This window comes from Poromitra crassiceps (assembly GCF_964638095.1).
Source record: "Poromitra crassiceps genome assembly, contig: HAP1_SCAFFOLD_171, whole genome shotgun sequence".
Taxonomy (NCBI): domain Eukaryota; kingdom Metazoa; phylum Chordata; class Actinopteri; order Beryciformes; family Melamphaidae; genus Poromitra; species Poromitra crassiceps.
This window is the reverse complement of record NW_028152206.1, coordinates 268990-281068: the sequence shown is the minus strand read 5'-3', so window position 1 is coordinate 281068 and position 12079 is coordinate 268990. Positions and strand designations below refer to the sequence as shown.

General features: G+C 44.3%; 1 protein-coding gene across 1 annotated transcript in view; it reads left to right on the top strand.

The window, feature by feature from the left end:
* Positions 1-11548, top strand: part of LOC310770675 (uncharacterized protein) — a gene marked incomplete at its 5' end in the record, with an annotated part of 29635 nt that extends 18087 nt beyond the window's left edge. The window contains one exon of the mRNA XM_083663413.1: positions 10356-11548. Coding sequence (XP_083519539.1) covers positions 10356-10560 — 205 coding nt within the window. The 3' untranslated portion in view covers positions 10561-11548. The remainder of the gene's footprint in view (positions 1-10355) is intronic.
* Positions 11549-12079: the final 531 nt, after the last annotated feature.

Below are 12079 nucleotides of genomic sequence, written 5' to 3'. Positions count from 1 at the left end.
GCTGTAGGGCCCAGCTGGCTGCAGCCTGCAACACACACAGCAACACACAGGCTGTAGGACCCAGCTGGCTGCAGCCTGCAACACACAGGCTTTAGGGCCCAGCTGGCTGCAGCCTGCAACACACACAGCAACACACAGGCTGTAGGACCCAGCTGGCTGCAGCCTGCAACACACACAGGCTTTAGGGCCCAGCTGGCTGCAGCCTGCAACACACACAGCAACACACAGGCTGTAGGACCCAGCTGGCTGCAGCCTGCAACACACACAGGCTTTAGGGCCCAGCTGGCTGCAGCCTGCAACACACACAGGCTGTAGGACCCAGCTGGCTGCAGCCTGCACACAGCAGCACACACAGGCTGTAGGACCCAGCTGGCTGCAGCCTGCACACAGCAACACAGAGGCTGTAGGACCCAGCTGGCTGCAGCCTGCACACAGCAACACACATGCTGTAGGACCCAGCTGGCTGCAGCCTGCACACAGCAACACACAGGCTGTAGGACCCAGCTGGCTGCAGCCTGCAACACACAGGCTGTAGGACCCAGCTGGCTGCAGCCTGCACACAGCAACACACATGCTGTAGGGCCCAAACGGGCTGTAGGACCCAGCTGGCTGCAGCCAGCTGCTATGAGTGTCTTGGATGTGAGAACAGCAGCTGGGAAATCCTGTGAGCATCCGGTTTGGGTTTGGGCCTCCCAGTAGCTCCGGGCAGGGACTAACCAGCTGGCAAAGCAAGCTCACCTTTCAGGCACCTGCTCTCAAGGTGATGTGGTCTGCTGTGCTGAAACCTGCTGTGCTGAAACTGCTCTCTTTTAGTGGGGCATAGGGATGTCAACGGTTAACCGTTAATCGATTAACCGTCGCTAACGTCGTTGTTCGGTTATTGCTGTCGGTCTATCAGTTAATAAAAAAAAAAAAAAAAAAAAAAAATTTTTTTTTTTTTTTTTTTTTTTTGGACACGTTTTTTGAGTTTCCTTGCAGATTTTGCACAGTGTTTTGCATCATGCAACTATTTTGTTCAAATTTTGTTCAATTGTTGGCAGCAAATCGAAATAGGCTATATTTTGTTTAAGTTTTTATGCTGCAAAAGACAGTAGGCCTAATGTGAAAAAATCAAAAGAAATAACAGATTGTTGTTGTTGTAATGTTTACATAAACAGGAAATAAAGCTCTCAAAAATATATTTCCTTGTCATCCATATAAGAGCCAGAATGATTTTGGAATGATTACCTGATCAAAATGTGGCAATAAACTTATAAATTTCAGCAAAGCCAACAAAAAATAAAGGCATAATTCTAACACAAAAAGCATTAACATTTCAGCATCTAAATAGACACGCCTTGTTTGGGCATGAGCTCATTGAGTAAATAGACAAAAAAAAAAAAAAAAAATTTTGTTTTTGTTTTTAATATTAAAAAATTATGAATTAACCGATAGGTTAATCGATTATTAGCGTCGGTTAATCGAAAGTGAAATTAACCGAAAATTGACATCCCTAGTGGGGCAGTTAAGCATAACAATTGTGCATTCTGTGAGAAAAGCGTATCATTTGGTACACCTACAGCCAAAGGCATTCCAAAAAAGTATTAGATATGAGGCGGGGGGTGGGGGTTGTGGATGTTTTTTGCGGCCACAGACTGGCAGCCTATGGAAAGTGTAACTGACACAGACTGGCAGCCTATGGAAAGTGTAACTGACACAGACTGGCAGCCTATGGAAAGTGTAACTGACACAGACTGGCAGCCTATGGAAAGTGTAACTGACACAGACTGGCAGCCTATGGAAAGTGTAACTGACACAGACTGGCAGCCTATGGAAAGTGTAACTGACACAGACTGGCAGCCTATGGAAAGTGTAACTGACACAGACTGGCAGCCTATGGAAAGTGTAACTGACACAGACTGGCAGCCTATGGAAAGTGTAACTGACACAGACTGGCAGCCTATGGAAAGTGTAACTGACACAGACTGGCAGCCTATGGAAAGTGTAACTGACACAGACTGGCAGTCTATGGAAAGTGTAACTGACACAGACTGGCAGCCTATGGAAAGTGTAACTGACACAGACTGGCAGCCTATGGAAAGTGTAACTGACACAGACTGGCAGCCTATGGAAAGTGTAACTGCAATAAATGTGTGTAGACTAGTCTGATCTGGATGATCTTCTTGTCAATACCTGATGAAGCCTCCTGCGTGTTTCGTGTTGGAATAAAACACGGGAGGAGGAACATTATACCTTTTTTACATCAGAAGTCCCACTAGTACACGTGTTTTTGTTACCCAGGAAAGCAGCAGGGGGCAACAGCAGCAGCAGCCTTTTAAACTTTTATATCACACTCTCAACCCACGTTTCTCCACGGCTGCAGGCTGTCTCTTTCCCCTCCCTTTTCCCTTCTCTCACGGCTGCCCTAGGTGCAGTAGTGTCAGGTCAGCTAAAACAAAATGGAAACTTCCGGATAAAAATGTCAAACTAATGTCATTTAAACAAGTAAATAGCCTGACTGATGCACGTTGGAAGAGAAAAAGGTGTTTCAACAAACGAAGCAGCAAACATTGTATCAAAATACTCATTTTGATGTTAAGATGACATAATAGTGAAGCTGTAAAGCATTACTCAAAATGTGAGGGATTTAACGAGGGATTTATATTTATTTTTCAGGCTTCGCAGTAAAAGTGACTAGGTCAGCAGTATTGTTGCTCTCACCTAAACACATTTCTTCAATCTCTCTCTATTTTAATATTCTGAGTAGGATGGTTTCATGGCTCCAGTCCTCTAGATCAGTGGTTCTCAAATGGGGGTCCGTGTTACTTTGCCAGGGGGTCCGCGAAAAGTTTTCAGTTATTTAATTTTTTTTTTTTTTTAATGCTACATGTTACTTATTCCTTCTCAAACTACTTCCTACATGGTGCTAGTCTATCAAAATATCTTGGCTGTCATTGATTGTGTTGCATAGTGGCTTTCTGTACTGTTGACAAATTGTGATATTGTAAGTCGCTTTGGACAAAACAAAAGCGTCTGCTAAATGACGTAATGTAAATGTAATGTAAAAAAAAAATATATATATTTTTTTTTTGCAAAATCTTCATAGTTCAATGAAAAAAGTTTATGCTTTAAATCTAAAATGGTTCATGGATTACATTCTAATAACAAACCTATCAAATTAAAAGTCAAGCACGTTACCGTGGAAACAATTAAGCTTAGCCCAAAATCACAAATCAGAATGAGGGGGTCCCCGGTATATTTTCTATCTTGTAAGGGGTCCTTGGCTGAAAAACATTTGAGAACCTCTGGTCTAGAGAGAGAGTGGCGTCAGTGGAGGACCAAAATGCGAGACTCATTAGCCAATGAACAGCCAGGAATGGGTCTCGCGCTACTTTTGCATGTTAAAATAAAGCTGATAATGTACAATTTGATTCAAGGGATGAAAAACCCTTTCAAAGTACAACACAAACTGTCTATTTTGCTGCAACTCGACAGTGCTGCTTAATCCAGGACCTTACTTCCTGGAACTCTTGAGAGTAAAAAACTGGTCCATTGGAGTGAATGGAGATGTCGCAAGTCTTCTATATATACGGCTCTGGGATCCACTAGATTATCACACACACACACACACACACACACACACACACACACACACACACACACACACACACACACACACACACACACACACACACACACACACACACACACACACACACACACACACACACACAATCAGGGTTAAAAAGGGTTCAATGTTTGAGAAATCCAAGCATACAGCCTGTTTCCACAGGAACAGATGGGGCTTGTAAGCATGTTTGTATACATTATGTCTGCAAATGTGTTTTCTTTTCTTTTCCCCCCATGTGTGTGTGTGTGTGTGTGTGTGTGTGTGTGTGTGTGTGTGTGTGTGTGTGTGTGTGTGTGCATAATTATGCTCCAAAGCGTGCCTGGTGCACGTCTTCGTTTGTATATTTTAATGTCTGACAAGCTATGACTTTAATATTACAGTAATATTCAACATGTTGAAGGAGTTCACTGTAGGGGGAGGTCTCCTCCCAGGCCTACTTCTTTCCACAGCAAAGTGACAGAGAGGAGAGAGAGAGCGTGGGAGAAAACACAGATCCAAAGAGAGAGTGAGGGTGTGTGTGTGTGTGTGTGTGTGTCAGTGTGTGTGATTCTGCAGGTATGAGAGCATGAGAGAGAAGGTGTGTGTGTGTGTGTGTGTGTGTGTGTGTGTGTGTGTGTGTGTGTGTAATTCTGCAGGTATGAGAGAGAGAGAAGGTGTGTGCGTGTGCGTGTGCGTGTGTGTGTGTGTGTGTGTGTGTGTGTGTGTGATTCTGCAGGTATGAGAGAGAGAGAGAAAGAGTTAAGGGGGGTGTGTGTGTGTGTATGAGAGAGAGAGAGAGAGAGAGAGAGAGACTACACTGCTGTAATTCTCTGCTGTCTTTGATGCATGGCCACACACACACACACACGACGCACCTGATTTCCTTCTGCCTTCCCAGGCCCTCACTGGCAGCTTTGTGTAGTACAGCTCTACCCAAATAAACCTGCTGGCAGCTTTGTGTAGTACAGCTCTACCCAAATAAACCTGCTGGCAGCTTTGTGTAGTACAGCTCTACCCAAATAAACCTGCTGGCAGCTTTGTGTAGTACAGCTCTACCCAAATAAACCTGCTGGCAGCTTTGTGTAGTACAGCTCTACCCAAATAAACCTGCTGGCAGCTTTGTGTAGTACAGCTCTACCCAAATAAACCTGTTGGCAGCTTTGTGTAGTACAGCTCTACCCAAATAAACCTGCTGGCAGCTTTGTGTAGTACAGCTCTACCCAAATAAACCTGCTGGCAGCTTTGTGTAGTACAGCTCTACCCAAATAAACCTGCTGGCAGCTTTGTGTAGTACAGCTCTACCCAAATAAACCTGTTGGCAGCTTTGTGTAGTACAGCTCTACCCAAATAAACCTGTTGGCAGCTTTGTGTAGTACAGCTCTACCCAAATAAACCTGTTGGCAGCTTTGTGTAGTACAGCTCTACCCAAATAAACCTGCTGGCAGCTTTGTGTAGTACAGCTCTACCCAAATAAACCTGCTGGCAGCTTTGTGTAGTACAGCTCTACCCAAATAAACCTGTTGGCAGCTTTGTGTAGTACAGCTCTACCCAAATAAACCTGCTGGCAGCTTTGTGTAGTACAGCTCTACCCAAATAAACCTGCTGGCAGCTTTGTGTAGTACAGCTCTACCCAAATAAACCTGCTGGCAGCTTTGTGTAGTACAGCTCTACCCAAATAAACCTGCTGGCAGCTTTGTGTAGTACAGCTCTACCCAAATAAACCTGCTGGCAGCTTTGTGTAGTACAGCTCTACCCAAATAAACCTGCTGGCAGCTTTGTGTAGTACAGCTCTACCCAAATAAACCTGCTTCAAAAAAGACTTTTCTGAAACGGTCTTATTATTGACAGAAATAAAGCTAAAAGGACGCCTCAAATATCTGTTCTTCACGTTATCTGAAATAATGGTCAGCTTTAACATCCATCTATGAACTAAAGCCAAGAGCTGCAGGCATTGTAGCTCGCCAGCGCCAATCAAAGTAAAGTAAATATGAAGTGCGAGCTTAATGCCAGTGATGAAAACACTTCACTTTGAGGTTGATGTGGAAATCGTGATGTGAAATGTTTGGACACTGAATGAAAGGTGCAGATGTGTTTGTCTTTTTCATCACAGTTATGAGATCATCAACTGATCCATTCAGTTGAGTTTCTCTCCACAAAGCACTTGTTCTACAGGGAAACACTTTGGCACTTTTGTATACTGAAGAACAGCTTCTGAACTATTACTGTTCCTAATTTAATGGGAAGCTATTCCCAAGTTTCCTGATGAGACCGTGGGCACTTCCATGACACCCTCCCTCCCTGTTTCCAGCTGCCGGTTGCCTGTTTCCACCCAGCACCGTTCATAGCAAATGCGACTGAAAATAATCATAATAATTGTTGTGACTTTGTACCTACCTATGTCTTGTAATGGAGCCCCCCAGCACAATAATTTCACACGTGCATAATTGTACAACGGAGATATCTTGAATGTTGAAAGAGAGAGACCGCTAAAGCTACGTTCAGGGTACGGTGGTGCAGTGGTAAGCGCTGTCGCCTCACAGCTCGAAGGTCCTGGGTTCGATTCCCACCTGGGACGCTGTGAGCGCTGAAGGAATGCGTGCCCGTCCGCATGTCCTCGAGTGCCCACTGCCCTGGTGGGGTCGTCAAAAGGGCCTTTCTGTGTGGAGTTTGCATGTTCTCCCCGTGCCTCCCGGGGGTTTCCTTCATATAGGAACCCCCTTCACCAAAACATGCAATATCCTGGTTGCTGATGTGGTGCCTCCTCTGATCGTTCGGGGCGCCTGTTCAGAGGGAGGGGAACTCGTTGGAATAGCGTGAACCTCCCACGTGCTATGTCCTACCGGTGAAGCTTCCCCTGTCAGGTGAAAAGAAGCGGCTGGCTAACTGCCCATGTCTCGGAGGAAGCATGGAGCCAGTTTTCGGCTCTCCGCAGATCGGCAGAGGGTGGAGCAGCAACCAGGATAAATATAAATTAGCACTAATGGGGGATAAAAAAATCTGGGAAAAAAAATATATATATAAAAAAAAAAAAAGCTACGTTCAATGACCAAATAATAAGAGTTCCGGTTTGGACGTTTAGCCTTCAAAACAAAAGCTGCCGCTATGCAACCACATACTATTTTTTAGCAATTTCGGCTAAAATAAGCCCATACAGTACGAGTGAATTGACATTCACCTCGTTTTTGTAAAATATCGCCGCTATGCAACCACACAACGTTACTATTTTTAGCCATTTCGGATCATAAGCCAAATGTTCCCACTCTTTGACAGCGGCGCGCACTTACTTGCTAGTGAATTTTTTTTAAACAGGAAGTCGACAACCGGCAACCGCTGAGAATCATGGGAAACGTAAGTCCAGGAATAAGGTGAATAGTGTCAAACTTGTGGTAAGTTCATTGGGATCTATAGTGTTCCTGTTGCATACTTGAATAGATGGTTCTTGTATCCAGCAGTGAGTCGGAGACAGCAAAGGTTTTCTTTTCACAAAAGGAAAGAATATATATTTTATGTGGCTTTTAAAACATGGCTGGCTACACCTCGCCTTGACCAACGCTTTGCTCTCCAAACCCTTTAGACCCTGTCTGTGTCCATAGCACATTTCATACACAACACAGATCAAAAGAAAAGACCATGGAGAGAGAGAGAGTGTGTTACAGGCTAAAATATAAGATCCAAACGGTCACAGTGCAAAATTATTTGCATATTTTTACTTTGTGAATGAATTCATAATATATGCATATTTTCTCAATAATTATATCTTCTTGTCTAAACGCACTTTTCCCAATACAGGCTACTGTATTGCCAGCCAGGTTCTCTGCTCTGGGGGCTGGGCGAAGTGAGTCAGACATTATATTCTGTTTGTAGCATCAGATTTGTCGGGTAAAATACATGACAGAGCGGACTGCTAAGCCCAGGTGGGCTCGTCAAGTTTGCATGTTCTCCCTGTGCTCCCCTGGGGTTTCCTCCAGATAGGGGTGTGGCTTCCTTCACTGCTCACAACAATATAACTCGCCTGTCTCGCCAGATACACAGTATAGCCTAGTAGTGGATTGCTGGCTTCTAGTCGTGCTGAATATCACATTTAGTGGCTTTAAATCATCACTTTTTAATATCCCACAGTTACTCATTTGAACAATAAATGCTGTCTGTGACAAGTCTCTCTAATATTCAGCCCATTTCTTTTCTCTTTTTCTTCTCCATCTGTCTGTGGATAGATCAATGTCAGTGTTCATAACTGTATGTATTTTTTAAATCTTGGTCAGAGTGGGGAGAAGGAAGGGGATGAGGGGCGAAAGGGAGACTTGGTGATGGAGATTGGATGTGGGACAATATTTAATATTCTCCCTTTGTATTATTTTCCTTTTCTTTACATACTGTAGATTTTTTTTTTTTTTACATTGACCGACTCTGTAAAGGGGAAAAACCCCCAATAAAGAAATAAAATGAAACCAGAAAAAGAGAAATACCAACATGCTACCAATTGTCTTCCAAACTGGAGTTAGCGTTGTAATCCTGGGTGAAGTGGCTCTGCCCGCTGTTGTAGTTAGTGCGTTGGCAGCCGGACCAGACTTCAGGAACGTGTGTGTTTGTTTTGCCTGGCCGGGTCCCAGTCAGAACCGCACGAGCGCCGCAGGGCCCGACATCAAACGGAGCAACAGAAATCATTTAATTGCCTTTAACACGTTCACTGCCAACAACGAGTTGAGTCGTCAAACACAATCCAGCTGTTCACTGCCAACGACGAGTTGAGTCGTCAAAAAATTTTTTTTTTTTTTTTTGACGGTGCTACGTGGATCAATGCCCCCCGCGTCTCCTATGGAGATATTGGAAGTATTGAATGTGTATAATCTATTTTACCGACCAGCTAGGTGGCGACGGTGCCCTCCCGACAGAGAGAAAGTCAACCAAAAGCAGCCGCCTCCCGCGGCTGCTTCCTCCATTCTCAAGGAAATAGCTTGCCGATTTTACAGTCATCAGTCACCAGACTCGCCGCTCTCGGGCCGCGCCAGCAGCAGCACACGGGGGATTGCAAATTAGCATAAGCCTAGAGTCGCACGGGGCTTCATCGGGGCTCTCAAACCCAAGAGACGAGTGAGCCCTATCCACACTCGCTGCCAGGGAGGGAGGCTGCTCAAACTCGCTGCCAGGGAGGGAGGCTGCTCGAACTCGCTGCAGCAGCAGCAGCAGCAGAGCACTCGCTTGTGACAAACGCAGGCTGAAAGCCACTAGACACGCCCACGGAGGGAGGAGTTGAAGGAGAGGGCGTTCGGAACTATATTGTTTGGATGTCTGATCTCTCACTGATGCCAAAAATAAATGGTTAAAGTGACTGTTCTGCCTGTTTGATTGAATTTCACAAAACTGCGATTATCTCAGCTTTCACTCTGACAGCTGAAACCATGCTGTACTCAACGGCTAATATCTACATAACTACTAACTCTACAAACTAACTCTTTTAGACAGAGAAAGCACACATTCTATTAGTACTTTTCTGAACTTTGTGTTCACAAACTCCAAGCAGAAAAGAATCCTCGGCTCTTTTAAAATGAGCCAGAATCCTCAAAAAACGGCCTGGCAGAAGCTACCTACAGCAAAAAAAAAACGGCTGGCAGTCAATGTGTTAATAGTCTTATTGAGAAAAGAGAGACAGAGACCGAAATAGAGAGTATGAAAGTGAACCCGGAGAGAGGGGAGGGGAGGGGAGGGGAGCGAGCAGACAGATGGAGAGTTTGGCTTAGCTGACCAATGAGTTGCACTCCCGTCACCCACGTATCAGTGAAATCTCTTTTAATTGGCCGATGCGATGTTAGCAGTGGTTTCCTTTGTCTTGGAAGTCTCCTCTGTAGCCCGCGGGCATCGTTGTTATTTCCATTGTTTTCCTTCTGTAGTCCCTGCCATCTTTTCTCTGGTCATTGTGGACAATATAGGAACGTACTGTAAGGGAGACTAGGGAGACTTCTGCAGACTATGACTATGATTTTCCTTTCATATGAACAATGCAGTGGCCTAGCAGGGCAGAGATAGAACACATGCAACACGTTAAAAATAGGAAATCAGTCTGGAAATAAGACGGTCTCTTCCCCTCGTCCCGGGCCGGGCGGTCTGCCTTCACTCAAGCGTCTGGGTCAGATTTGTGACTATTGCTATGGTCACTCCCTTCATAAGCAAACGGTTTGCACTCAAAATGCGTTGCGACCAATCACAGAGCTCAAACCTCAAGCAGCAGCGTGTGTTATAACGGAAAACAGTCCCCCCCAGGAAATCGTGATTTGTGCGATCGCAGTAATTAATGCAAATTCAACCGCTCTCCGCAATATTTGCAGGAGCTAGCAGTTTGTCAAGATTCCCACGATTTCTCTGCAAAAACGCAACTTGCCATTTTTGCCAGTTCCCGCAAATTTTACAGAAAGAAAGAAATCGCAAATTGCATTCCTTTTTTAAAAGGTTGCCATTAGTTAGTAGTTAGGGGGGGAGCATCGACATAAATAAGAGGGGGGGGAGTGGTTAAAAGAATCACAACTTTTTTCAATTTTACAGAAAAAAAATTGTGTTGCAATTTGTTGAGTAAAGCCGCTGCAAAATCAAGCATTTTTGATCGCAACAATCACACACACACACACACACACACACACACACACACACACACACACACACACACACACACACACACACACACACACACACACAACTCCTGGAGAGACTGTGAAATGACTGGAAATCGATGTCTGAATAACCTCCCCTCTCTCCTTTCTCCTCCCCCCCTCAGCACTATGGTCCAGTCTCCGCCTCCCCCGCTGGTACGCATCATCAACGGTTACATCACAGTGCAGCCGCCCGACCGAGTCCACAGCCACTACAACTACCACCACACACCTTCGTCATCGACCTCCTCCTCCTCGTCATCTTCCTCACTGACGTTTCTCTGCACGTTGTTGACACTCCTCCGAAAGACGTGGACCGTGCTGCTCTAGGTTCTCGCCCGATGGCAGAGGACTTGTTCCACAAATTAACGAGGTGTCATAATTGGGTCTGATCACGGGATCACGAGATCTAGAAGAGATCTTAGCGGAGAGTAATGGGCACCCGGAGTTGTTGAAAGACTCTTGCGTGCTCTGCTGCAGCTGGAGCTGGTTTTATGGAATCCTAGGTCACATTGTCCATTCACAATACAACATGCATTAACATAAAAATGTCTCGTGAGGTTAAGAACATGGAATTTGAGTCTAACCAGAAGTGCCACTCTACAGTCGAAACTCCACGGATTGCTGGTGTCATCGGGGTTAAATGGCGTCAATAGAACATGAGGTCCCAATGAACATGGAGTTTTATAATAACGTGCGGCTTTGTTGGAACGCCGAGCACGAGGTTTCATGCGGTTTCGATCAGACGCTCGCGCGAAACCCGGAGCGAGCGTACAGCGTGAGAAACACGGCAAAGGCAAGCGGAGGAGTTTTTATTGGACATTATGGACCGTTACACGCTCTGATGTTGTGACCGACGGTCCATCATTCAACATCCAATGTCTCTGAGAAGGTGCCATCTCGCTGAACCGACTGTAGAGTAAATAGACATTAGTTTAGTTCAAACATTAAGGAACCGTCAAGGAATGTTAAAATACCGTCAATACTCACAACTGCATCGTTACTGTATGTCATTTGTGTGTGCGTGTTGGTGTGCGTGTGTGTGCGTGCGTGCGTGTGTGTAGGTGTGTGTGTATGTGTGCGTGTGTAGGTGTGTGTGTATGCGTTTATGACAGACTCTATCAGCTCTTAATCCCCTGCCCTCGCAAACAGAGGTTTTCTCTTCCAACCTTAATTTATTCTTCCCTTTTCAGAAGAATTTGTTTAGCGTTGCGTAATACTGTGGGGGGAAATTGTACATACTGTTTCTACATATTATAGATGTATTTTAGAAATCTAAAAAAAGAAAATTATCAAAAGATTTGTTGTTGTTGTTGTTGTTGTTGTTGTTGTTGTTGTTGTTGTTGTTTATATATATATATATAAATAGATATGCAGTATATTTTTTTGAAAAAGAAATCAGGAACAACCACCATAGCCCGTGTCACGTGTCTCTCTGAGGTGAAATGTTTGGAAGGGAGAGATGATTGTATTGTTTATGTATCAGTGTTATCAGTGGTTTTGCTGTATGTGTTTCCTGAAAGATTTTTTTTTTTTTTTTTCACATAGAGATTATTTGTTTAATTTATTTAACTATAGTTGTAGGTCACATAAATCACTCCCAGTGTTTATTTTGCAGTCACTGTGATGTCCAAATATGTATCTATGGTTTCAAATGTGTTTTCAAGTACATTTCCAAATGACAGTAATGATTAAGTCAGTTTCAAATACATACTGCTATTCCACACACAGCGTAATTCTTTCAGGTCTTCTGTCATTCGCATTTCACTTATGTGGCATGAGGTGATTGTAATATTTTTTTGCTATAAAGTTGAAAACAATAAAATATTTATCTAGATTAAAATCTGAT